General features: G+C 37.2%; 1 protein-coding gene across 3 annotated transcripts in view; it reads left to right on the plus strand.

Moving 5' to 3' along the window:
- RAPGEF4 (Rap guanine nucleotide exchange factor 4) overlaps positions 1-25195 on the plus strand; it is a 346445-nt gene that overhangs the window by 226791 nt on the left and 94459 nt on the right. For 2 of the 3 annotated variants that reach the window (XM_037849336.1, XM_037849338.1), the window contains 2 exons: positions 23857-23910; positions 24221-24327. In XM_037849336.1, coding sequence (XP_037705264.1) covers positions 23857-23910; positions 24221-24327 — 161 coding nt within the window. The remainder of the gene's footprint in view (positions 1-23856; positions 23911-24220; positions 24328-25195) is intronic. The other variant, XM_037849337.1, reaches the window with a different exon arrangement.

Below are 25195 nucleotides of genomic sequence, written 5' to 3' on the forward strand. Positions count from 1 at the left end.
GGGGTGTATATGGGAACTCTGTATTTTCTTCATGATTTTACTGTAAGCTTACAACTTCTCTAATAATAAAAAAGACAATACAGGGGAAAAAATGGGTTGGTAATAATTGTACCTACCTGCTAAGTCTGTCATGAGGATTAGATAAGAACACATATGTAAAGTTCACATAACATGACTCCTGGCCTTCAACAAATGTTACATTCTTTTGATCTTAAACAAGATTAAGTTTGTGTCATTTAAATACCTTGTAATATATTTTAATTTCTCTTAGCCAAGTTCATATCCACCATCTCCTTTCTTCTTCCGAGCATCAGGATTAAAGGGCCATGTAGCGTTTCATGCTAAAAAGAGATAATTTTTTTGCTGCTCCCTTTTTCCTACTGATCTGAACTGTTCATTAGCCTTTGTTATTTCAGCAACTCGGTTCAACCACAGTATGCTAGGTGTTGTCCTCAGCGCCGGGGATTCCAGTGGGTGGGTGGGTGGGGCTAAAAGAGACATGGCCCTTTCTCTTATTACCGAACTGAAGGGCAGATGCATTAGAGCATCTCTGTCCAATAGTAATATAAAGCAAGCTACATTATAATTTATGGTGTTTAGTAGTCACATTTTAAAAAGTAAAAATAAACAGGTGAAATTAATTTTAATAATATATTTTGTTTAGCCCAAAATATCCAAAATATTCTCATTTCAACATGTAATCAATATAAAAATTATTGCTGAGATTTTTACATCCTTTTTCTCATACTTAGTCATCAAACTCCGGCATGTATTTCACACTTACATCTTAAGTCAGACTAACCACACTTTAAGTACTCCTGGTGGCTACAATCCTGGACAGCATAGTTCTAGAAGCATGTAATAGAGGGCCTGGGAAGGTCTCTTTGAGGAAGGCATGTTCTGCTGAGACTTGCAGGATAAGGATGCCAGTAGAATTAAGGGAAAACCTTGTGTTAGGCAGAGGGGACAGCATGGGCAAAACCTCCAAAGCAAAAAGTTTGCTATATGTAAGGATTGAAAAACATTCTGAGCAAGTGGAGCAAGGGAGAAAATGGTGAAAATGAGGCTGGAGAGGTAAGCATGAGAGAGATTACGAAGAGCTTTTAAAACGGTGTTGAGGAATTTGTGTTTGTTCCAAGAAATGGGAGCCATTAAAGGGTTGTCTTTTTAAACTTTTTATTTTGAAATAATTTACAGGGAAGTTGCAAAAAGAACAAAAAAAAAAAAAACCACAATATGGTGAACTCCACTATACCCCCTACCAAGATACCCAGATTTACCAACTTTTAACATTTTGCCACAGTTGTGTATCTGTCTGTCTGTCTGTCTGTCTATCTATCTGTCATGTCTATCATCTATCATCACCCTTCATCTTCTAAAGATTCGAGGGTAGGTTGCGTGCATCATGCTCTTTTAGCTTAATACTTCCATATACATTTCTTAAGAACAAGGGCAGTCACTCTGTGTAACCACATTAACGACAGTTACCAAGTTCAAGAAATTTAATGTTAATACATCGATAGATCCAGTTCGGTATCACATATTGCATATATAGTCCCTCTCTCTCTTTTTAAGAAATTGTGATAACATATATACGACCTAAAATTTCCCATATCAACCCTCCCAAGCATACAATTCAATAGCATTAATCACATCTTCGATGTTGTGCTATCACCACCACCATCCATTACCTAAACCCATTGAAAGGTTTTAAGTAGAAAACTGACACAATCAGATTGACTCTTTTTAAAAATCACCATTCAGAGAGAAGATGGACAAGGGCATTTTCCATAGAAGGCAGTGCAGGGTAGTGGTTAACCAGAGCTGCCATTTGCCAGCCATGTGACCCTGGACAGAGGACTTAATCTCCCTTAGCCTCATTTTCCTTATCCGTGAAATGGGAATAATAACAGCACCTTCACCAAAAGTGGTTGTGAGTATTCAATAAGACAACTCATGTGAAGCCCTTAGTACACAGCACTCAATAAATGTTTGTTCTTGTCCTCTCATGTGCCTGGAATAGTCCGTTGTAGGATGAATCCACAGACCTTCCTTCTTCTTGTTCTTCAGAACATTCTTGAATTCTTCTTCCCTGTCTCTGCATTCCTGTTTTGAAGCACCTTAAACAGGTGAGCTGAGAGAAGAATGGAGGAGCATCTTCTATTCCCACAGCCCCAAGTCAGACAAAAATACACTTCCATTCTCTTGCTGTTCACCCCAGTTTTGTTTGCTTGTATAACCTGAGAACAGTTTTTGTGGGAACTATGTAGTCCCAGGGCTTTCTCTGCTGTTTCTCTGCATCAAGATTCCCACATGCTCCTTTAAAAATATGGTCAGATCATGTAGGTTTAAATTCCTAAAGATAATTAGAGAGGAGTAGTTTTCAAAATGACTACTTGAGTAAGAAAAAGCTTTGATAAGGACAGACCAGTTATTTATTATGGTGCTTTCAGTCATAGTAAATCACCTGGGACATTTTATTGAGGATTCTTGAAATAAGATCATGTAATACAAAAATTAAATCCTATGGAGTGTTTCCCCAACTTCTAGCCTAGATGTATGAATACCTGAGACTGGCCTCTTCTCCTTCCTTCTTGTTCCTGGCAATGTGCCATCAAGTTGCTGCTCTGCATTCTTGGGGGAATCTCATTGTGGAAAAGAATAAAACTTTCAGTTCTCAGTAATTCTTTTCAATTTAAGTGATAAGATAATCAGGCATTAACTGTCTTTATTTAGAAAAGAGATTTTCTTTGAGATGCAGCCTACCATTTCTTTAATTTTAAGCTGCATAAAGCAGCGATTTGTGATGTTTCCAATGTCAGATAGACCTAGAGTAAAAAAAAAAAAAAAAAAAAAAAAGAAGGCAATCAGTATTGTCCTCTCATTATCTCATTATCTTGGGCAGGAACCCAGAGCAGAGCTGTGTCTCCTCCACAAGCATTGTGACTGTGTTCCCACCTTTAGGCTGCTTCTCTTTTACGGTTTTAAAACCCACCCTCTCAGAATGTGCAACCTCCTGTAAGTGAAGCAGATGGGAGTGAGATACTTGGTGCCTTCTCTGAAAACAGCCTGTTAATCACCAAATTTTATAACATCAGTCTGGCTGAGAAAGTTAATCAGTCGGCTACTGTGGTTTCATTATATACAGCCCAACATTTCTGCTTTCTCTAAGAGGTACTGTGAAAATCTGTTCTGAGGGTAAGCTATAATCCTCATCTTACTTCCCCCAAAAAATTATGTCCACAGTTGAAGTTTCTAGTCAATAAAAGAACACAATAATGTTTGATTCCTTCTCATTGTACTTGCAGATGTTTCGAGTATTTCTAAGGCTTTTGAAATTACTTGGAATAAAAAAACAGCAACCCTGAGGAGAAATGCCAGGTTTCTAAAGGATGCTTAAACCTCCATCAGCTTATTATTTCTCCAGTAGTCTTAAAGGCTTTAAAATTTGGGTTTTTCTCCTTATGCACACTTTAGAAAATTAGAAAGATATAGAAAGGGATAGAAGAAAAATATGAGTGGAATCAAATTTTGAAAGTTTAATATATCACAGTATTTATTTCTTTGGCCTTTAAGATACTCACTTTGCATAGCTAATTAAAAACCGTCTTCTGCACTAGTGCAATTTGATGAGAGAAAAATCAGACAGTGTTTATGGAACCAGGTTTATCAGCCAAATCTGAAATGAATTTGGTGTCTTATGCAGTAAGTTACTTTTCTGCCTTACTTTTATATTTTAGATAGTATGCCTTTAGGACGTTGACCGTTTTTGTTTTGGCGAGCTTTGTAAATGTGTAAAATTTTTCTTGAAAACATTAATAGGTTTTTTAATAGGAATTTTGCATAACATAGATCACATATACTACTGCTCTCAGGTTCCTAAAGCCATTTGTTTGTATGTTAATTTCCTATATTTGTACTAAAATTGTTTTTGTTGTAGCTTCAATCTGCTAGGGTATTTGAGGCATAAAAATATATTTTTAGATTTCCAATCAATACAGACAAATGCACCTATATACAGGAGGGCAGTACAAATGTCAATTGAATACATTACTTTCAGTTCAAAGTGTAAGACAAAAACCTCTTTTTTCATGGCAAATATTTTACTTTTCCCAACTGGGAGTCACTATGCTATTAAAAATTGATTTAGGACATTTTACAAAGCAAGTATTTACAGGCTAGGAAAATGTATTTTCCTATTGGAAATTTTTGTCTTAATTGATTAATTTGTTCAATATTAATATTTCTTAGTCTTAATACAGAAACCAATGGCTATAATCAGGAGGCCAAAGATAGGCCATTTTTCCAAGAGTTTATCCAGCAAAAATGTCTCCTCTGAAGTTACCTTCAATGCAAGCTTCACTATTTTTCCACCTAATTCATGACCCAAATATTCTACTTTTGAGAATTGTTTCTGAGAAGATAACCACAAATATAGGTGTGTGAGGGTAACTTTTTTATAAGTTTACTTCATATTTATACTAGCAAATTATTCAAAACAATGTAAAGGTCCATGACAGAATAATTGTTAAATTATGCTATCTACACTTAATGGAATTTTTACATAGTGGTTACAAAGAAGGTGGAGTAATATGTGAAATTGTTTGTGGTTTAGGGATAAGTAAAAAGGGAAGATACAAAATCTTATCTAGTGTATGATCACACTTAAAATTAAAAAATAAAGCCCAGTTTGGGGGATGTAACTATTCCAAAATATTAATCATAATTGAGTAGTTTCTTATGATGTTTTATACCTTCCATGAGCATGTTTTAGTTTGTAATTAAAAAAAGATGAAAAGGGTAAAAACCAATAATTAAGTATATGCCACTACTACAATTGATAATTGGACTTTCCAGTGCCTATACTTAACAATGCTGAATTTATAATATCTTCACATGTAGCACCTTGCACTTTCTCCCATCATCTTCTAAACCCAACTCTATGCTATAGCCAGACTAGTGGACTCCCACCTTCGTGACTTTGCCTCCTGCTTGTAATGCTATCCTCCTCCTTCTCTACCCATTAAATTCCACTCATCCCAAAGACCCTGTTCAAATCCCACCTCCTTTGGGAAGGTTCCTTGAGCCGATCTGGACAACTGTTGCCCTACCTTTTCTCTTTCCCCCAACATGAACTGTCCGTCTCTATACAATACCTAATGCATATTTCCCCAGGGTTCAGCTAGATGTGATTTTCATTTGCTCATTCCAGCCAGTGGAAGTGTGGGCATCCTTCTGGCCTTTGGAACCCCACCTGTTGATTTAGCAGTGCTGACAACGACAGGTGGCAAACGGGTAATAACGGTCTATAAAAGTGTATACATTTTCTGTTTATTGCCTTTATTTAAAAATCAATCATGCTATAAAAAGAAATGAACTTCAGACATGTGCTACAACATGCATGAACCTTGGAAACATACTGAGTGAAATGAACCAAACATCAAGGACAAATACTGTATGATTCTACTTATATGAAATATCTAGAATAAGCAAATTCATAGAGACTGGAAATAGATTAGAGGTTACTAGGGTCTGGAAAAAGGATGGGGATTATTGCTTAATGGATGCCGAGTTTCTGTTTGGGGTGATGAAAATGTTTTGGTAATAGTTGGAGGTGATGGACACTCAACGCCGTGAATGTAATTAATGCCATTGAATTGTACAATTAAAAATAAAGTGGCAAATTTTATGTTACATATATGTTACCGCAATAAAATTTAAAAAGGAAAAAGAAGGATGAGGATTAAGAATTGATCACTGTATTTAGCAATTTAGAATTCACTAGACCTTGCTAAGAGCTGCAATAGTGGAGTGGTGGAGGTAAAAGCCTGACTGAATGGATCTAAGAGAGAAGGCAAGAGAGGAACTGGAGATAAGAAATATCAGAGAAATGGAGATATGGAGTGAAAAGAGGGTTTTTCTTTTAAGGCAGAAGTGATAGCATATTTTGCATGTTGATGGGAATTAGTGATGCACAACAGAGAGGGCAATTGCTAGAGCATTGTCCTCGAGTAGCTGAGAGGAAAACACTCCAATGCATAAGCAAAGAGTTGGTCTTCGACAGAAATTCAGACAGTTCATCCGTAATAATACAATGACATCAGCATTTCATGATCTTGGAGCAGACTGCTATTCTGCTCTCCTAAAAAGTTGCACAGATTCAGAGCTGCCAGCAATATTTATGTGTTTAACCAATTTTTGCTGATTTTTTCTATTTTGCTAATTAATTTGTTTAAAGTTCTATTTTATTATGTTAATGTGCATTTGAGTACACGTGACAATAAACTTCTATATGACAGTTGCTTTTTAATAAATTCAGAAAAGAAAAAAATCAATTATAGAGTTTTTTCATACAACAGTTAATATGTGCTAGTTACTTTAAATTTAATACATTACCTAAAAGTTTTTGTAAGACTTTTTGAGATTTTTGACCAAATCAGCTTTTATCTTCAGAAACCTATATTTGGCTATAGACAACTGCTTGTTGCTCTCTCAAGAGTCAAATCATTAAGCTTCCTAAGTGTTATATCTGAGAAGAATGCAATCATGTTGTATATACGATGAAAAATATGAATAAATAAAATGCATTAATATTTTAATATTTCATACTCTTTGTTTAATTTTTTCCTGTGTTTATGTACCCATGAGGTTGAGACCCATGTCTTAAACAGTAGATCATTGACATTTGCAATCAGTGTTCTCAAACTTTTCCAGAATGGCCGAATTAATGAATGTTTCTAAAAATGCTAGGTGTCCAGCTAGTCTTACTCTCTAGCCAGGTGTCTTCCTCCTAAAGACCACCCTCTATATGGGTTGTTGGTGGTAACATCTTTTCAGGGTGCTTTTATCACACATATAAACATATATATTCTCACTTTTTCTTTAAGTGGTGCTCAAAGGAAAATTGATGGTTACAAATGACAGCACACTGGGCTGTAGTCAAATATGACTAGATGCACGACAATGTTAAATTTCCAGATCCCAAGGTCTCTTAATTTTTTGAGCCCCTCATCTGCATTATGGAAGGCTAATAAATATTTTCTTAAATTTTTTTGATGAGGAAATGAAGTTAATTTCTTGTTCTAAAGCAGATTTGTTTGGTTAGCTTTTTGTCGACACTTAACATATACAAAAGTGCATGACATGTAACTCAGTACATTTTCATGAACATACCCTTGTAAATAGCTCTCAGATCAAGAGTAGAACATTACTGTTGCCCCAGAATCCCACCTCATATTTCCTTCTAGCTCCTCCAGCTTATGAGGGTAAGCACCACTACCCTGACTGCTAAGAGACTGGGAACCGTTTTTTTTATACTTTATATAAATGAAATCCTGTGGTAGATACTGTTGTATCCAGCTTCTTTAATTTAACATTTTGTGTGATTTATCTGCCTTGTTGCATATATTTGTAAATTTTTTCTCATTCCCTTATGGGAATATAGCACAATTTTCTTGTCCATTCTGTTGGTGGTGGCTGTGGAGAGTAGTGCAGTTCTGAACATGCAGGCCCATGAGCATATGCTTTTTGAGGAATGTATGTGCACATTTCTGTTGGGCTTTCACTTAGGACTGGACTTCTGGGACATTAGAAATACATATGTTCAGCTTTAGGATGTTTGTATGAGCTTCAGAAAGTCTGTCTACACCTGAAATTATAAGCAGAATTTTGGATATGCATATGTGCATTGCTTTTATGAAATTCTCAAAAGTATCCAAAACAGATTCAGAAATACTTTTCAGAACAGTAACAAGCAAGACTAATCTTGTGTCTATCAAGGGAAAATACGAGGAAGCCAAGATGATAGAGAAGTATGGCTTCACCTCCCTAGGACGTAAAATGTGTTTTCTAGAACTCCCCCCAGCTAAAGGAAACATAGAGGTGTGCCCTTGAAATTCATGTTTCTCCCTTCCAACCTAAAACACCTTATCACAGATTTGAACTGAAGAGGAATATTATTTCTAGGAAATAAAAAGCAAAAGTAAAATGGTCTGCACATTAATTGCTAGCATTTAATAAACTTAGCCTTTCCACATCTAAACATGAAGGGCACAGCTGGAATTTCAGAAATGAAAAGAAGAAAGCTTATTTCCATTCTTTTCATACCACTACCAGGTAAAAGCTCCTCAGAGACTTTTTTCCACCCAGTAAGCAAATATGTGTGACTAACCTCTAAGAATAGGAGTCAGAGATAACAAAGACACACACATTTTGATTTTAAGGAGTTCATGTTGTGCTTGGAGAAAGAGACATGTAAATAACTGTGGTACAAGCAGTGAAATACGTGCAGTAACAGAGAGTCAGGAAATGCAGATGGGTCCTGAAGGTAAGCCCGGGGCACACTTGATGTCTATAGGAATTGTTTTCCGGAGATCCCTCAAAATTGAGAACTTCAAGAATACCCTTAGCCAATTACTCTTCTTTCTTAAGAGTCCTTTCAATTGCTCCATCAAATGAATAGATTATGAATCCTCAAACACCAAGATTGAGGACAATCACCTGTAGTTGGCAGATATTAAAAAATTAAAATATGGAATTCTCACATTGCTTCAGAAGGTGTGCCTCTAATTTCACCAGTCTTATTTTTAAATATCTTATAACCCAAACCTAGTATTTACAACCCAAACTTGTCATCACTTGCCAAAATGGTCCCCATGGAACTTTAATGAATCAGTTTAGCAGAGTGTATAGGATGGTCTCAAATGTCTGTGGAATAAATTGGCATTTACACATATGTTTTTAATCAAACTGGAATGACATAACATAACTCATATGTTGTTACATATAGTATTTTTGTGTTATTATGTTACGTAATTTTAAGGATTGATCTATACCAAATATGTTTGTAAGAGTCATTGAAAATACTCCCAAATTTTAAGAAGATATGGGACCTTTGCCTCTCAAGGTATGTATGATAGCTGTAATCTGGATCATTTATTATATAAGTATGTCATGCTTATAATATTTATAAATCTGTTTTCTACGGTTAGATTTAACAACCAAGGTAGTAGCCGTTTGTCCTGCTTGGCTAAGGGGGAGGGAATGGAACTTTCGACTGGGGTTTTTCACACTTAGAAGTCTGGTTCCATGAGGACAAGTTAGAACTGAAGCATGTGACCCAAGCTCTGCCAATCTTTACAAAATCCAGTTTTGGTGAGGGTAGCTCTGGAGGGGCTGGGCTTTGGGGTGAAGAGCAGCTGAGTTTCCAGTGTCCATTGCATCCTCTTTGTATGGTGTATGGTGGCCGTGGCACTTTACTGAAGCAACTTGAGTGTGGTCTCCGCATTGTTCCTTGCTGTTGTCTCTTTGTCTTGGTGGCTCTTCCAGAGATCCTTTGAGTTGTCTAGTATCCATTAGTAAATTCCTGTTCTGCTCAACTATCCAGAATAAGAATGTTGACTCATATATCCAGCAAATACTGAAAATACTTTGTTAGTGAAGTTTGAGTTTCATATTATAGACACTTTCTTTTATTTTAAAATATTCATTTCATAAATATTAAATATGGTTGTTATTTACCTTATGCCCTTAGGAGGATAATGTAAGGGTTATGTTGTATCACACCTATTCATAGAAACCTTATTTAATGTTTATGTAATGAATTTTGTAGAGAAGAGTTATTTGTAATTTAGAAATTTTTAAGTATTTTACTTGTGAATATTAAGTATATTATTCAAATGCCCCTAAAGGCCAAATAAATTTTCTTCAATAAATTTTAATAGGTTTTAAGCATTTGATTTTCCTGTGAGGTACTTGAGTATTCACAAAATAAAATGAACATGTGGGAAAATGATTACTTTAACTAGAAAATATGTAAGTTTATTTAGGTAATATAAATGTGGGTGGAATACTGACCTCATGATTATATCAACTAGACTCAATCTTAAGGAAACACTCACATCTTCCTGAGGGAATATGAAGTTATGGATCTAAAAGTTGCTATAGTTGTCCCATAATTCCTTGATGCTCAAAGTGTGGTTCAAAAACCAATGATAACCATGGGTGATTGTGTGGTATGTGAATGTATCTCTATAACATTGCAGGGGGAAAAATAAACAGAGGGATACAAATGCTGGAGAAAACATAGAGACAAGGAGGTACCTATTCACTGTTGCTGGGGAAGTAGAATGGTGTAGCTTATCTGGAGGACAGTGTGATGGTTCCGCAAGAAGCTAAGTATGGGATTGCCATAAGATCCTGCAACCTCATTATGGGGTATATACTTGAAAGAACTGAGAGCAGGGATACAAATGGACATTTGCACATTGGTGTTTATGGCATCAGTATTCACTATTTGCAATGGATGGAGGTGGCCTAAAGGTACCGATGAACAGAATGGTGAACTATGGCGTATGCATGCAATAGAATATTGAGCACCTGGAAGAAGGAATGAAGTCTTGAGACATGCAACTAGGTAAATGGATCTTGAGGATGGCATTTTGAGTGAAGTACACCAGAAATAAGACAAATATTATAATGTCTCACTAATATGGGGTAACTATAATGTGTTAACTCTGAGAATTGAATCTTAGAGCACAGATTATCAGGGGAAGGTTTATTGTAATGGTCCCCAGATTGTAAATTCTTACAGCAGTCACATCTGCTCCTGAGTTGTAATGGTTATCTCTAAATTCTGAGATGCTGAGCTCTTTGTGTATAACCTGGTCTGTCCCTAGAGCTTCAGGTATCTGTGTGACACCTGAGACTCAGAGCTAGAGTTTGGCAGCTATGAATGTCAGTATTACCACATACAGCAACTGCTGAAAAAAAGCTGAAAAGGAGTTCAGAATTCAATTAGCGATACGAATGAAGCAGATCTGGTTAGGACTAAGGCAAGTCAGACCAAAGGATGAAGGACATTATTGACTGTTTTAAAACTACAAGTTTTGTGTGAGACCAAAGGAAGATATGTTTATTTGGTGCAAAATCTATATATTCTCTAGCACACCAGATAATTTAACTTGTTCGGTCAGTTTACTCTAACACCATAAATACATGGAACTTTGAATAGGGAGTGAGATCTAGTTGGTTTGTACAGGTTAGTGTGAAACCCTCATACATCCCAAAGTAATTTTGGCAGAGAATAAAAAATGTATTTGCAAAGCCCATCTGAGGAACTGGTGGAAAATGTGGAAATATTAAACTTCCCCACCTGGGGAATTACTAATATTCTCACAAGCATTGGGAACTACCAATTTAGAAGGCTGGGCCCTTGATCTTGGGGCTTGCCCTTATGAACCATGTTACTGCAAAGGAGAGGTTAAGCCTACTTATAATTTTGCCTAAGAGTCACCCCCAGAAAAACTCTTTTGTTGCTTAGATGTGGCCTCTCTAAAGCAACTTGGCAGAAAAACTAACTGCCTCCCCGCTATGTGGGATGTGACTCCCAGGGATGTAAATCTCCCTGGCAATGTGGGATATGACTCCTGGGGATGAACCTGAACCTGGACCTGGCATCATGGAATTTAGAAAGACTTCTTGATCAAAAATGGGAAGAGAAATGAAACAAAATAAAGTTTTAGTGACTGAGACATTTCAAATAAAGTCAAGAGATCATTCTGGAGGTTGTTCTTATGTGTTATATAGATATCTCTTTTTAGTTTTTAGTGTATTGGAATAGCTAGAAGGAAATACCTGAAACAGTTGAACTGCAACCCAGTAGCCTTGATTTTTTTTAATTTTTATTATTATTATTGTTAATTTTTTTTAGCCTTGATTTTTGAAGATGATTGTATAACTGTGTAGCTTACACGGTATGACTGTGTGATTATGAAAACCTTGTGGCTCACACTCCCTTTATCCAGTGTATGGACAGATGAGTAGAAAAATGGGGACAAAAAGTAAATGAATAATGGGGGGATGGGGGATGGGATGTTTTGGGTGTTCTTCTTTACCTGTATTTTTATTCTTTTTTAATTATTTTATTTTATTTTATTTTATTTTATTTTTAAATTTTATTTTATTATTTTATTTTATTGTAATAAAAATGTCCAAAAATTTATTTTGGTGATGAATGCACAACTATGTGATGGTACTGTGAACAACTGATTATACACTGTGGATGATTGTAGGGTATGTGAATTTATCTCAATAAAACTGAATTTAAAAAAAATCTATACAAAAACGAACAGACAAAAAAAAAAAAAGAAACAGAAAAAACTAGTGACATCCACATCATTTTGCAGAAATGGGGAATTCCAGGCCACATCCGAGATCAATTGAATCAAAATCTGTATTTTAATAAAAGCCCCATGAAAATTTGAGAAGCACTGATTTTATTAGAGCTTTTTTTCAGATGCAAATCCGATCTATATTTTAAAAATAAAAAGGCAAGGGAAGAGAGACATCACTTAATAGTCCTCTCTATTAAGAAGTTTCTACTCTCATATAATCTGAATGCCCCAGGTTGCAATTTGAACCCATTTCTTCTCTCTGCAGAGGCCATGGAAACAGCTAATGATTTTCCTCACAACATGCCTTCATATACTTGAACACATATTACCCCTCAGTTTCCTCTTCAGTCACCAGAAAACTCAAGTCTGCTAGAGTGAATGAACCAACAAACAAATTTTTCCATTCACTCAATAAATACATATTGAACACCTGCTGTGTGTCAAGAGCTGGGGGGTAGAGGAGTGAGCAAAACACAGTCCTTGCATTCATGAAGCTTACATTCCAGTGGAGAAGAAAGATAAGTAACAAATGTATTATGTCAAGTAGTGATAAGTGCTATGGCAAGAGATAAAGAGTGCCGGATATGGGGTAGTGGTTCTGTTGTATCTAGGATGGGTAGAGCAGTCTTGTGTGGGACGTATTTAAGCAGAGACTTGAAGGAAGTGAGGGCTGTGAGCCATAGGTGTTCCTGGGGAGAGTGGTCCAGGCAAAAGGAAAGTGAGAGCAGACTGAGCAGCGGGAGGGACTACAGAGATCAGAAGTAGCAAGGAGCCAGGCAGATAGACTGTACATTATATGCACTTTGGCTTTTTCTCTGGGTGAGAGGGAAAGCCATTAGAGGGTTTTAGGGATCTGATCCACATTTTTAGAGCATCATCCTGGTATTTGGGTTGAGAATGGTGGGTGGGGGGCAAGGATGGAAGCATGCAGACCTCTTAGGACACCATCACAACCCAGACAAGAGATGATTGTGGCTTGTACAAGGCAGTTGTACTTTTGAGCACATGAAAGGTGGCTAATGGGACGAAGAAACTGAAGTTTGAATTTTTATTAATTTAACATTAGATGACTACATGCAGCCAGTGACTACTGTATTGAACAGCACAGTTCTAGAGTTCTAGATAATATCACTGTCTTTTATTTCCTCTGCTATGTTAGCATAGTGTTGGGCAGATAGGCTGTGGTTAATAAGGAATTCATGGATGAATGACTAGAATTTTTTCTCAGGCTCCTTATAGCCCTCAAATACCTATGATTCTTTGCAACTAAGATAGTTCTAGCCTTTTCCAGTGTCTTCTGCATTGCTGTTATATTTGGTGTTTTGAAAACTTTTAGTCATATAGGTCATCTGCTATATTTTAGCAGAAAATCCAGGGGCCTTGAGAAAAAGTAAGATGCTGAAAATAAGAAACCCTCTGATTTTCAGTGTTTTGTCTTAATGGATTGCTTTCCTTTCACACTTAATCCTATGTAGAGAAGTAGAATTTTGAAAAATTGTCAACATTCTCTTAGAACATCTAAAAGATGCATTAAAGACACATTGCAAAATATGATTGTCATTACTATAGCTTTTCTCTTTTTAAAAAAAATCATATAAGAAATGCATTCTTATTGTAAAAGTTTCAAACAATTCAGAATTTTATAGAGAAAAGTGCTCAAGTCTCTTTTACCTCCACCAACTCCATTACCACTGCCAATCCCTCATCTCCCATTTCCTTTTCTATTCATAATTTATTGTTTCATATACCTTTCTTTATGCATTTATATACATATAATATTACATGTGTACACATACAGACTTTTATATACATGGAATCATGCTATATGTATTTTTATGACTTGCTTTTTAAATTTGTCTTGGAAATCTTTGTATGTTAATAAATATAGCACATGTATAAGGATATCTCAATTTTTAATGGCTTCCAAGTGCTGGATGCATAGCCTTGTTCAGGTTCAGGTTTAATCCCTTTGGAAGACTATAGACAGTGTTGTGATCTCTTATCAGATGGAACAAATGTCTGGGTCACTCTTTGTGATTCCTACCCTCATCTGTTATTTGGTTATCCAGTGGAACAGTTAATATAGGAAAGGCAGGATAAATGCTTTATCCTTTTCTAATACCCCATTTTCAAGATGATAAATTTGTTCCCTCCCAACATCAGAAAGTAACTAATTAGTTTTTTTCCAATATTGTTATAAACTCGTGAATTTGAACATATTTGATGGGCTTCAATCCATTATAATTGCTATTCTTATTGAAGCTCCAAGTTTTCTCAATCTTTTTGACATAGCCCTTGTAGTCTTTGTGTAACGAGATATTCCAGACTTGTGTATTTCTGTCCAATTATAATATTGCTGTCATTCATTTCACTTATCTGTATGTTACGATCATTCAATACATTATTTCTAGTATTGAAAGTTATCTTTAAGATAAATTAAAAATAATAAAATGATTCTATTTTTACCTTCATTTACTCCTCTGATGTATTTCCTTTGTTAATGCAGATCATGAGTTTCTGATCTATTTTATTTTTCTTCTCCCTGAAGAACTGCTTTTAACATTTCTTGCAGGTTGGCTCTGTTGGTGATGAATTTCTGCAGTTTTTGTCTGAGAAAGTTTTTATGTCTCCTTAACTTTTGCAGGATAGTTTTGCTGTATATAGAATTCTAGGTAGGTTTTTCTTTCAACACTTGAAATATTTTGCTCTCATCTTGCTTGCCTTGTTTCTGACAATAAGGCCACCGTAAGTCTAATTTTTGTTACTCTAGGTAAGGAAAAAACTCTGGCCTCTTTCAAGACTTTTTCTTTAATTTTGGCAGTTTGAATATGATATACCTAGATGTAGATTTTTTGGTATCTATATTTCTTGGAGTTTTTTTGAGCCTCCAAGTGTGGTGCCTATCTGTTGTTAACTTTGAGACTTCTGAGGTTTGGTGTCTGTCATTAATTTTGGAAAATTCCCAACCATTATTATTCCAAATATTTATTCTGCTCCATTCTTTCTTTTTCTGGTATTCCAATTATGTGTATACCGCAAATTTTGAAACTGTCCCACCATTCTTGGATATTCTGGGTTTTTTTCCCCATCATTTTTTCTCTTTGCATTTCATTTGGTAAGTTTCTATTGACCTATATTCAAGTTCACTCATTCTTTCTTTGCCCATATCTAGTCTACTGGTGATCCCATCAGAGTCATTCTTCATTTATAGTATAGTGGGTATTTTTTTTTTTCTGGCATTTCCTTTTGATTCTTTCTGAGAATTACCATGTCTATGCTTACATTACCTACCTGTTTTTGCATGTTATCTACTTTTCCCATTAAAGCCCTTAACATATTAATCATAGTTATTTTTAATTTCCTGTCTGATAATTAAATCTGTGTCATGTTTGAGTCTAGTTCTAATGCTTGCTTCATCTCTTCATACTGTTTTTTATTGCCTTTTAGCATGCCTTGCAATTTTTTTGTTGAAATTTGAACAGGTTCTATCAGGTAATAAAAGCTGAGGAAAACAGGACTTTAGTGTGAAGTTTTACATTAATCTGGATAAAAGTTGGGCTATGTTTACTGTTTACTGTAGTGTAGGTGCCAATGGCTTCAAATTCCCTGTGTCCTTGTTTTTGTCTCTCCCAGTATCTTTGTGCTTCCCTAAGAGCTCCTCCTCAGATAGGTTCTGTATCTTTCAACTCTTTTAACTGTAATCTACTGTTTTTATACTGTGGAGCCCTGTTGGTGTGGTAGGAATACATGGGGGAAGGGAAGTGTTCTATAATCTTATGATTCCAGGTCTTTTAGTAGGCCTGTGTCCTGGGCTGTGACCTACCCCAGTGTTTCTTAGTTTCTTTTTCCCTCCTTAAATGAGACAGGAAGGCTGGAGGGGGCTGGAGTCCCCAGAGGAGATAAGGCTCTGGTAAAGTCTTTTCTCTTGGAGAGTAGACCTTTGTTATGCTCTGGAATTATTTCCCAGTGGTTACTCTTCCCTGCCTTCTGCACGAGATCTCTCTTGACTCTTTCCCGTGAGAACCTGGTGGGCCCCTAGAGGTAAAACCCACAAAAATGAGGGGGCTCTTCCCCTAAAATTCCCTATTCTCAGGATAGTCCACACTCAGCCTCCAGTGATTTATCATCATTTAAGTGTTGCTGCCAGTTTATGGCTCCAACATTCTTTGCTGCAGGTAACCATATCTCAGCCGGGACTCTGGATTTGCCTGTCTCCCCAGGTTTGGGGGTTGCAATTTTCCTTGTGAGGCTTCCAAGAAAAATTGTTGATTTTTAGTTTTTTCAGCTTTTTCTTGTTGTAACATTTCAAGTTCTTTATTTACATGTCAGAGCTGAAACCAGAAGTCTGTAAGCTATTTTTTCAACTAGGAAAGACATAAAAAAAAAAAAGGAAAGCCTACAGATATAAGCTGAAAAGGATAAATGATTTTTCCGTTATTTCAACAGTAGAAAAACCCACCTAGTTATTTAGGAGTGGTACAATCTCTTACCTGTGAGTCTGACTTAGTTCTTACTTTAATTTCATCTCATCAGTACCAAAGATGATGTTGATGATGATTATAAAAATGAGACATACATTTCCAAGGTGTATTGTTCCAAAATGCCAAAATAAGGAGATGTAACCACTAAAATATATTATTTTTACTGAAAAATAAAATATTATTTTCCCTACTTTCTAGAGATTTTCTTATCTGAAATGAGAAAGGGAGATTTGAAATCCAGAATGTTGTAGCATTTATCTTTTGACGTATCTTCTTACTAATTGTTTAGCCCAAAGAAGTTTTGTTTCCCCAACAAGATCAAAAGCTCATTTAGACCAGGTATTTTATCTTTCTTCTGCTTAGGCCTGACATGTTGCTCTGTACACAAAAGGCCTTCATTAAATATCAAATCAAACTGGATGTAGACTTTTATTACTTTTTATTGCTCTGAGTTGCCAGAGTTCTGCTGCAAGCTTTGTGTGCCAACCTAGCTGGTTATTTCTGTCCTTGGCTTAAAATGTTGCTCTTTGCCAAGGCTTCTGTGACCAAATACTTGAGTAAAAAGAATTATCCCCTTTCAGAAGGGTCTGAATATGGTTTTTCATGAGGCCTATTACTGTGCCATATACCTCATTATAATCTACCAGGGAGTTATTGTGCATCTTGTAATGGAGTCTAAATTCCTATTTTTCATCACCTGATTAGTATTTCAGAATTGGCTCTGGTGCCAAAAGGAATATTTCCCATACTGTTTCTCCTTTTCAGTAGTAATATAATCATAAGAAAAAGCAGTAGAATGCATCCCCTCTCCAGAAACAAACAAAACCAATTATGGTCAATCCTGAGGGAAATCTTCAGTGGAAAAAGCCAATAAAGAGCAGAGAGAAAGCTGAATACCTCTGCCTTTATTTGTCCTCTTTGCCTAGCTTTTTAGGATCACATTCTCACAACCCAATTTTGCTTTTTGCATGCCCAGGTAGGGAATGAATATTTTTATCCTCAACACATTATAAGATGCATGAAATTTAATAGGTGAGCGGTTTATTCCTTTTAGGGCTCGTTTGGGAGATGTTTTCAAGCTATAGGTCAAAATATGGGGCAGCCCAAGGAATTAAAAGCATGCAAGGTGTGGTGAAATCCACCTATGAATCTAACTTAATCCTTACTTTAATTTCATCTGGTCAGCACCAAAGAGTGATGATATTAGTGATAATTATTACAAAACAGAGGCATACATTTCCAAGACCTTAGTTGTATTGTTCCAAAATGCCAAAACAAGGGGATGTAACTCTTAAAAATATATCATTTTCACTAAAAAGCTGAAAGTTATTCTCCCCACTTTCTAGAGATTTCTTTATATGCAATGAGAAAGGGGGGATTTGAAATTCAAAATGCTCTAGTGTTGATTTGTTGACTCATTTTCTCACTAATTATTTAACCCAATGAAGGCCCCACTCTACAATATTCCACTGTCCACCTCCCTCACCTGCAGCCCAACAGGAAGAACGTCTGGGTGGATATGGAATGCAAGATGGTGACAGGAGGGTTGGGTAGATGTGGCAGCCTTGGCCTGCTCTGTGACCACTGCACCTACCGGCTGTGCCAGTCCTGGCCCTCTTTGCCCTCAGATCAATTATTTGCCCTTCCTGTACCCTGCAGTGCATTGCAGGGGCTGACCTCTGTGGGCTGGGTTTCCTGGGCCCCCTATCAGCTGGCTCCTGGATGGAGGGAGACTGGGGGTGAAAGGGTCTCACCTCCCTCTCAGCAGCCGGCAGCATCCCCAGCAGAACCAGTAGCTCTGCTGTGTTCTGGCTCTAGACGGGCAGGCCTGCCAGCTTCCCAGCTTCTACCAGGAGACCTGGCCTCTCTCTTTGGTAGTTCTCCTCTTCCTCTGTCCCTCAACCAGAGATGTGTTTACTAACATCTAGGGAGCCTCATGGTTGCCTATTTGGCTTCTCAGCTCTATTTCCCAGCATTAACCTTCCTCTGTGGTAAACACTCTGAGTGGTTTCCACTTTCCTGGTTGGACTTTGACTGATATCCTCGCCCCGCTATATTTGTCTTAGCCAGGATAGGGCAGCTCCTCAATGCCAAATATGTTGTTGTTACAAAGTGGCTTTTTAAAATTAATTCAGACCAAGCATGATACTTGGAGCTAATCTGTATGTTCAGTATAGGTCATTAATAATAGTTTATTGCTGGAAAAGCATAAGATCAAGTTTGATATCTGATAGCCCAAAAGAGCCTCGTTGCCCTTTGCTCGATGAACTTTAATCAAACAGAAGACAAAGGCTTCCAAAGGGTGAGTAGAGATGTCTCTAGAAGAAAAGTACAGACGCAGTGGGGTAATTGTAGTGGTGGCATAGTGAATGAGACCTGGATTCAACTCACAGCCCTCCCAGATATAAACCGTGTGAGCTTAGGCAAATCCCTTTGTGTCTCTGACCTTAATTTTCACAGTAAAAGTGGTAGTAATAATAAAACAAGAAGATAGCATGTATGAGGGAGCATGTGTAGACAACACATGTGAAGGACCTAGCACGGGAAATCCCTGACCTTGCCTTTAAGGCTGGTTTTCTTGCTTTGATTCTCACTAATATCACCATGCTTCTTTCTTCTCTATTCTGTTTAACCTAATCATTTATAAAATGAAATTATTTTCCTTATTTATCTCTAGTACTGCTAAGGTGAAATTTTCAAAAGCAATGTTACTAAAAACCAGGGGAGAATGTTAACAACGCCATCCCCTCTTGTTTGAATCCATAAAAACCCTGAACTCTAACTTAGACTTGGGAAGAGAGATTTTTGGGCTGAAAGGCCATCTGCTCTCCTGCTTCATGTGTAGCATTAAACTCTGCTCCCTTTGAAACCCAGGTGTCACAGATTGGCTGTTACATGCATCAGGCAGAGAACCCACCACTTTTGTTTGGTATCAGTTTTGGTGACCCGAGAAAGGACAAAGATTCCTAAGAAGCAAGGAAAGCAATTTGACTGCTCAAAGCTCTGGAGCCCCAGCAGGACAGTTCCCTCCCACTTTGACCTGGGCTACAAATAACTAAGGAATGCAGAAGAAGTGATGCTATGTCCTAAGAAGTCTTGGTCTCCGAGAACACCACTTTTAGGGAAGCCAATATCTATGCAACAAGTCCAACTGCCCTGACACTACCACACTGGGAGGAAGCCCAATGTGGAGAGAATGTGTGGAGTAGAGATGCTCAGACAGGCTCCAGCCGTTCCAGTCACCTCAGCTGAGGTTATCAGCCATGTAAGCGAAGAGGTCATCTTGGATGTCTGGCCCAGTCAACTCTAGCCCCAGCTGATCACAACCACATTTGAGATTCCAAGAAAGAAACACTTAGCTGAACACAGTCAACCAACAGAACTGGAAGTATATGATAATGGATAGTTGTTTAAACCACTAACGTTTTGGAGTGATTTGTTACACAACAGTAGATAATCAGAGGGCAGCTACCATGGAAAGCAATATGGCAGTTCCTCATAATGTTAAATACAGACTTACCATATGATCCAGCAATTACCCTCCTAGGTATGTACCCAAAGAAGTTGAAAATAGGGACTCAAACAGATACTTATACACCAATGTTCTCAGCAGCATTATTCACAATAGTTAAAAAGTGGGAACAGCCCCATTGTCCAATCAACAAATGAATGGATAAACAAAATGTGGTATATATACGCAGTGGAAATATTATTCAACCATAGAAAGAATGAAGTTCTCAAACCTTCTGCAACATGGAAGAAACGTGAACACATTACACTCAGTGAAATAAGACATATAAGGACAAAAGTTGTATGATATAGCTTGTAACAGATGACTAGAAATAGCACATTTGCAGAGATAGAAAGCAGATAGGAGATTGGAGCAGAGGAGGAAAAAAGGCTGTGTGTGTGTGTGCATTTGTAAAACAAATTAATAAGTAAAGATAACCAGAATATCATCTGAGAAATGGGAACAATAATAATAGCAAGTTTACAGGGTTGTCATGAGGATCCGAGGAAATGTGTATAAAACATCTGGCACCAAGCTTTTTACACTTAATAGTAGCTATCTATAATAAAAACATTACATCTGTGTAAACACAAAAAAAAAAAACCCAAAAAAAAAAAAAACCAGGGGAAACCAAAAGGGAAATAAATAAGCAGATACTAAAGCATTAAAGTTATGTTTGTAATGTAGGGGGTACCTGAACATGCTTTGGCCAGTAACTTTGTTTGCCAGGGACTCTTCCACCTGTTGCAAATGCTTTCTGCCTCACAACAGATGGCTTCTAGGACCAATGTATTTCTTGGAACATAGGAACTTGCCCAACTGAATAGAATATCCTCTTCAAAGACAAAATCCTATTCCACCCAAATAAAGCTTGCCCTGCTTTCCCTCTGTTCTTCAGAGGTTTTATTTAATAAAGGGGACCATCCCCTTCTCAAAGCATCTATTCATTGTGTTACCCCTAAACCTGAAGTCTTTGAGACAGGGAAAGTTCTGAGAACGGTGCCTTTCAACAGATTAAACAGTCTCCTGGTCCTGGAACTGGCACTAGGATTATCTAGCTAAAAGACAACCTGGTGTACTTTTTCCCCCTTTAGAAGCTGTGAATCAAAGGAAAACTTCTGGTTGAAGCGTAATGCTCCCCCCTTGCTTTTGTAATACTTTCTTTTCAGGGTTCCAAGGAACCACAAAGGGGGCTGCCCAACAAGATAAACTAAACAAGGGACCATTTATTCGTATTTTGTTATTTTCTACAGAAAATAAAAAGTGATATGGTCTTCAAATTATGTTTCCTTGCATCTACCAAAGAATAAACATACACTGGTAGTGCTGGTAGGCATCTTGTTGCCCTCCAGCTCAGCCAGGCTCTCAAAGACCCCTGCAAAGTAAAATTGACTTTTCATAAGAAATAGAAGGTCACCTCAGAAGCTAGTCTCACATCCATCTACTCCAGACCACACAGATCTGCACTTCTTTCCTTCAAGACTGGAAGAAGAAATGGTTCTCCACTATTATTTTTAGAGAAGTCAAAGGCTTTTAGAGTTTGGATATATACCCAGGTACAGTCGAGGACGTAGCAACCAACCTGTCTAATGTAGAGGCAGGTTTCCTGAGTACTGGGGTTCCCAACTTGAAATAAGCAACATGTTTTCACTGCAGACTTCCAGAGCCTTGGGTGCATGATGGTCTGGCACTTTTGGACATTTTCCCAGATGACTGACATTACAGAATGTTCCGTCTTCTTCAAGAAGCTGGTACAAACGCAGAGACCCAAGTGAGCTCATGGTTGTTCTGTCATCAGCAGGTCCACCACAAGGGAGCATGTGCTATTTCAAGGTGCAGGCAGCCTCTGTTTAAGGCTGTCACTGAATTGGACCAGATTACATTCCTTGGTCTATGGATGTATATGATATGTTGCTAAAATATTGTAATATTGCTTGAGAGCTGTGCCCTAGTGATTTCAAGACCCCCAAAAAAAGTCTGCTTAATGCCAGTGAGGCGATACAAAGGCTTAAATTAATAAATTTGGTGAGATTTCAGTCATTCTAAATAAATCTGCATCTAATCTATACTTAAAAAAAAAACTTAGTATTCTTTTATCTTTTTCCTTAATTCTGCTATCGTATTAAAGCATCAACCCACCCCAAATTTACTGTTGCTAAAAGGTGGGGAAGGGGAATGTATGTTTATACAAGTGCATATGTATTTAGGTACATAAAGTATTTTATATTAATACCAGCCTTTATTTCCCCCATTGATTTTATTTTTTTAAATAGCACTAGAGGGAAATACCAATTTATTTTCACTCTAATGGCTTCTATTTGAGAAAAATAGTGTTTTTAGAATAAAGCATAATGAACTCTTTATTAGTTATCTATGACTGCTGTAACAACCACAAAGACAGTGAGTGGCTTAAAACAACACAAATGCATTACCTTATTGTTCTGTTGTCCAGAAGTCTAAAATCAGTCCCAAAGGGCTAAAATCAAGATGTCAGCTGTACTGCATTCTTTCTGGATACTCTAAGGGAAAATTGGTTTCCTGGCCCTTTCCTGCTTCCAGAGGCTACCCTCATTCCTTGGCTTGTAGCCCCTACCATCTTCAAAGTTGGGTCAGGTCCTCCTGCTGCCATCTGTCTGGTTCTGATTCTTCTTCCATATTTTAAGGGCGCTTATGATTACAGTGGGCCAGCCCACCTCCAGGATAATCTCCCAATTTAAGATCCTTAATTTGATCACATCTGCAAACTCCCTTTTGCCATGTAAGGTAGAATATTCAAGTTTTGGAATTAGAACATGGACATCTTTGGAGGACCATTACTCTTCCCTTCCCCAATCTCATAAGAAAGTTTTCTCTTGCCTTCTTCAGGTGACATAAACAGCATTGTACTGATGGTTCTACCACCACTTTTTACTGCATATATCATTCTTCTTCATTTGGAAATGCCGTTACCAGATATTTCAGAGAAAGAGAGCTAAAGAGTTGTAGTAGGTCAAGGGAGCTCAATTTAATAGCTACGTAGCAAGCAACTTCTCTGGGAATTGGCTGCTTTACTGAATCCCAGATGCTAGAGCTGTTCTGACAGTCACAGAATCCTGAAAACTCTACACTACGGTGTAAATGAGAGAGAAGATGCACTAGCTGCCCCTGGGTTCCAGGAACTTGAGTGCATAGAACCCCCAGCAAGCATAATTTAAAAATTAGAACTTTCTTTCTTAAAAACAAAAAACAAAAAACCAGATTTCAGAAAAAGGATCTGAAATACAACAGAGAAAATGAAATAGCTCGTAGCTCATTACCACACAACATTAATAACCATATCCCTATTCCCTGAGAAAGGTCATTTTAATCTCTGTTTGTGTTTATCTTGTTTTGCTTTCTCCTCTGCTCAGATGTTTGTTATGTTTTGACTGCATATTTATTCCCTCCATATTAAACCTACAAGCATCTAATCATTCCTATCAGTTTTTTCATTTTTTAATAATTTATATTTAAAATTTGGCAAATAGAATGTTCTAATTTTGCCCTTTGAATGCCCATGCATTCAAGTTCCTTAGGCAGATTTTATCTCTTGTTTTTTTAATTCTATTTTAAGTTTTATAAAATGTATGTTCTTATTATCCCCCTCAGCCCATAATTTTCTTTAATGAACTTTTTGTTTAATTTTCTTTTGCTTTAACATTTTATTTTTCAGACACCTCTCATTGAACCTCACGTTCCTCTTCGTCCTGCTAACACCATTACCAAGGTAATGGAACATAGGTGGGTTGACAAGCCTTCAGAGCCAGCTTCTTAAGTAACCACCCCAGGCTCCATGTCAGAGCATCACATCAGGAAACCTCGGATACATTTTCTAGAGTCCATAAAATTCAGTGTGTCTCAGTTCTCAACATGAAGCAGTGACATGTCACAAAAGTGAACAATGTAAATGTGTGAATGAGTTATGTTTTTCAGAACCTGAGTCAGACTGGAAAGTAATTTAAGGATTTGTCTATAGTTCGTTTTCCTTCCATAAACTCTCCTTTTTCCTCCCATCCTTCCACCTAATTAAAATCTAGGTCCCTTCAGAGAAGATCCTCAGGGCTGGAAAAATTTTACGAAACGCCATCCTCTCTCGAGCACCTCACATGATAAGAGATAGAAAATACCACCTGAAGACATACAGGTATGTGTGCTCCTTCTAAAGGCCACAGCCCTCTCAGGTTCATGTTTAGTGAAATTGGGACAAACATGCTTCTCCCTGTTTTCCACTTATGAGGCAGAACCTTTCATAAAGCCTCCAGGTGTTGGAATGCCTAAACTTGCCTTGGTCACTGCTTGACTGTGAGTGTTTAATTATCTTTACTATTGGAAGTAATTACTCCTAATGAATTTGCTTCGACATTTGTATAATTGTGATGAACAAAGAGAAGAAAATCTTTGCATTTCTGTTTGCCAGTATCTCTTAGGGAAACTATTAGATTTAGGTAAAATTCAGCTAACATTTGCTGAGGAATTATTTATGCCCATTCTCCATGCTGCTCTCGTTTCTTCCTCACTACAATCGTATTAGGTAGGTGTGTGGCCATTTTTCAGATGACAAAACTGAGGTTCAAAGAAAGTAAATAGTTTTTCTTGTTCAAGACATAAGTCTAGTGGGTGGCAGAACCAGTATTTGAACTGAGATTGGTTGATTCACGTATTCAATTGTTCATTCATTCCACAAATTTTTAAAGTAACTCCTGTATGCCAGGCCCTAAGGATACAGCAGTGAACAAAATATACAAACTCCTATATGGAGCTTACTTTCTAACACAGGATTTCATTCTAATTCACATGTAGTAAGATATACAACTCTATATCACATCTATATCATATGGAATAAAAATTCCTTATTATAGCTGTCACTGGGTTGAAAATTGACAAAAATGAAAATTGGGTCTGTACAGCTAGCTGAACCTTCTGAGATGGCTGAATCTTGGTGGGGTCAACCAAGGATTTGGGGCAATCCTTAACTGTTTATTATTTAGTTTGTTTGAGAAGTTGTAGGGTTA

This window comes from Choloepus didactylus, chromosome 9, assembly GCF_015220235.1.
Source record: "Choloepus didactylus isolate mChoDid1 chromosome 9, mChoDid1.pri, whole genome shotgun sequence".
Classification (NCBI taxonomy): Eukaryota; Metazoa; Chordata; class Mammalia; order Pilosa; family Megalonychidae; genus Choloepus; species Choloepus didactylus.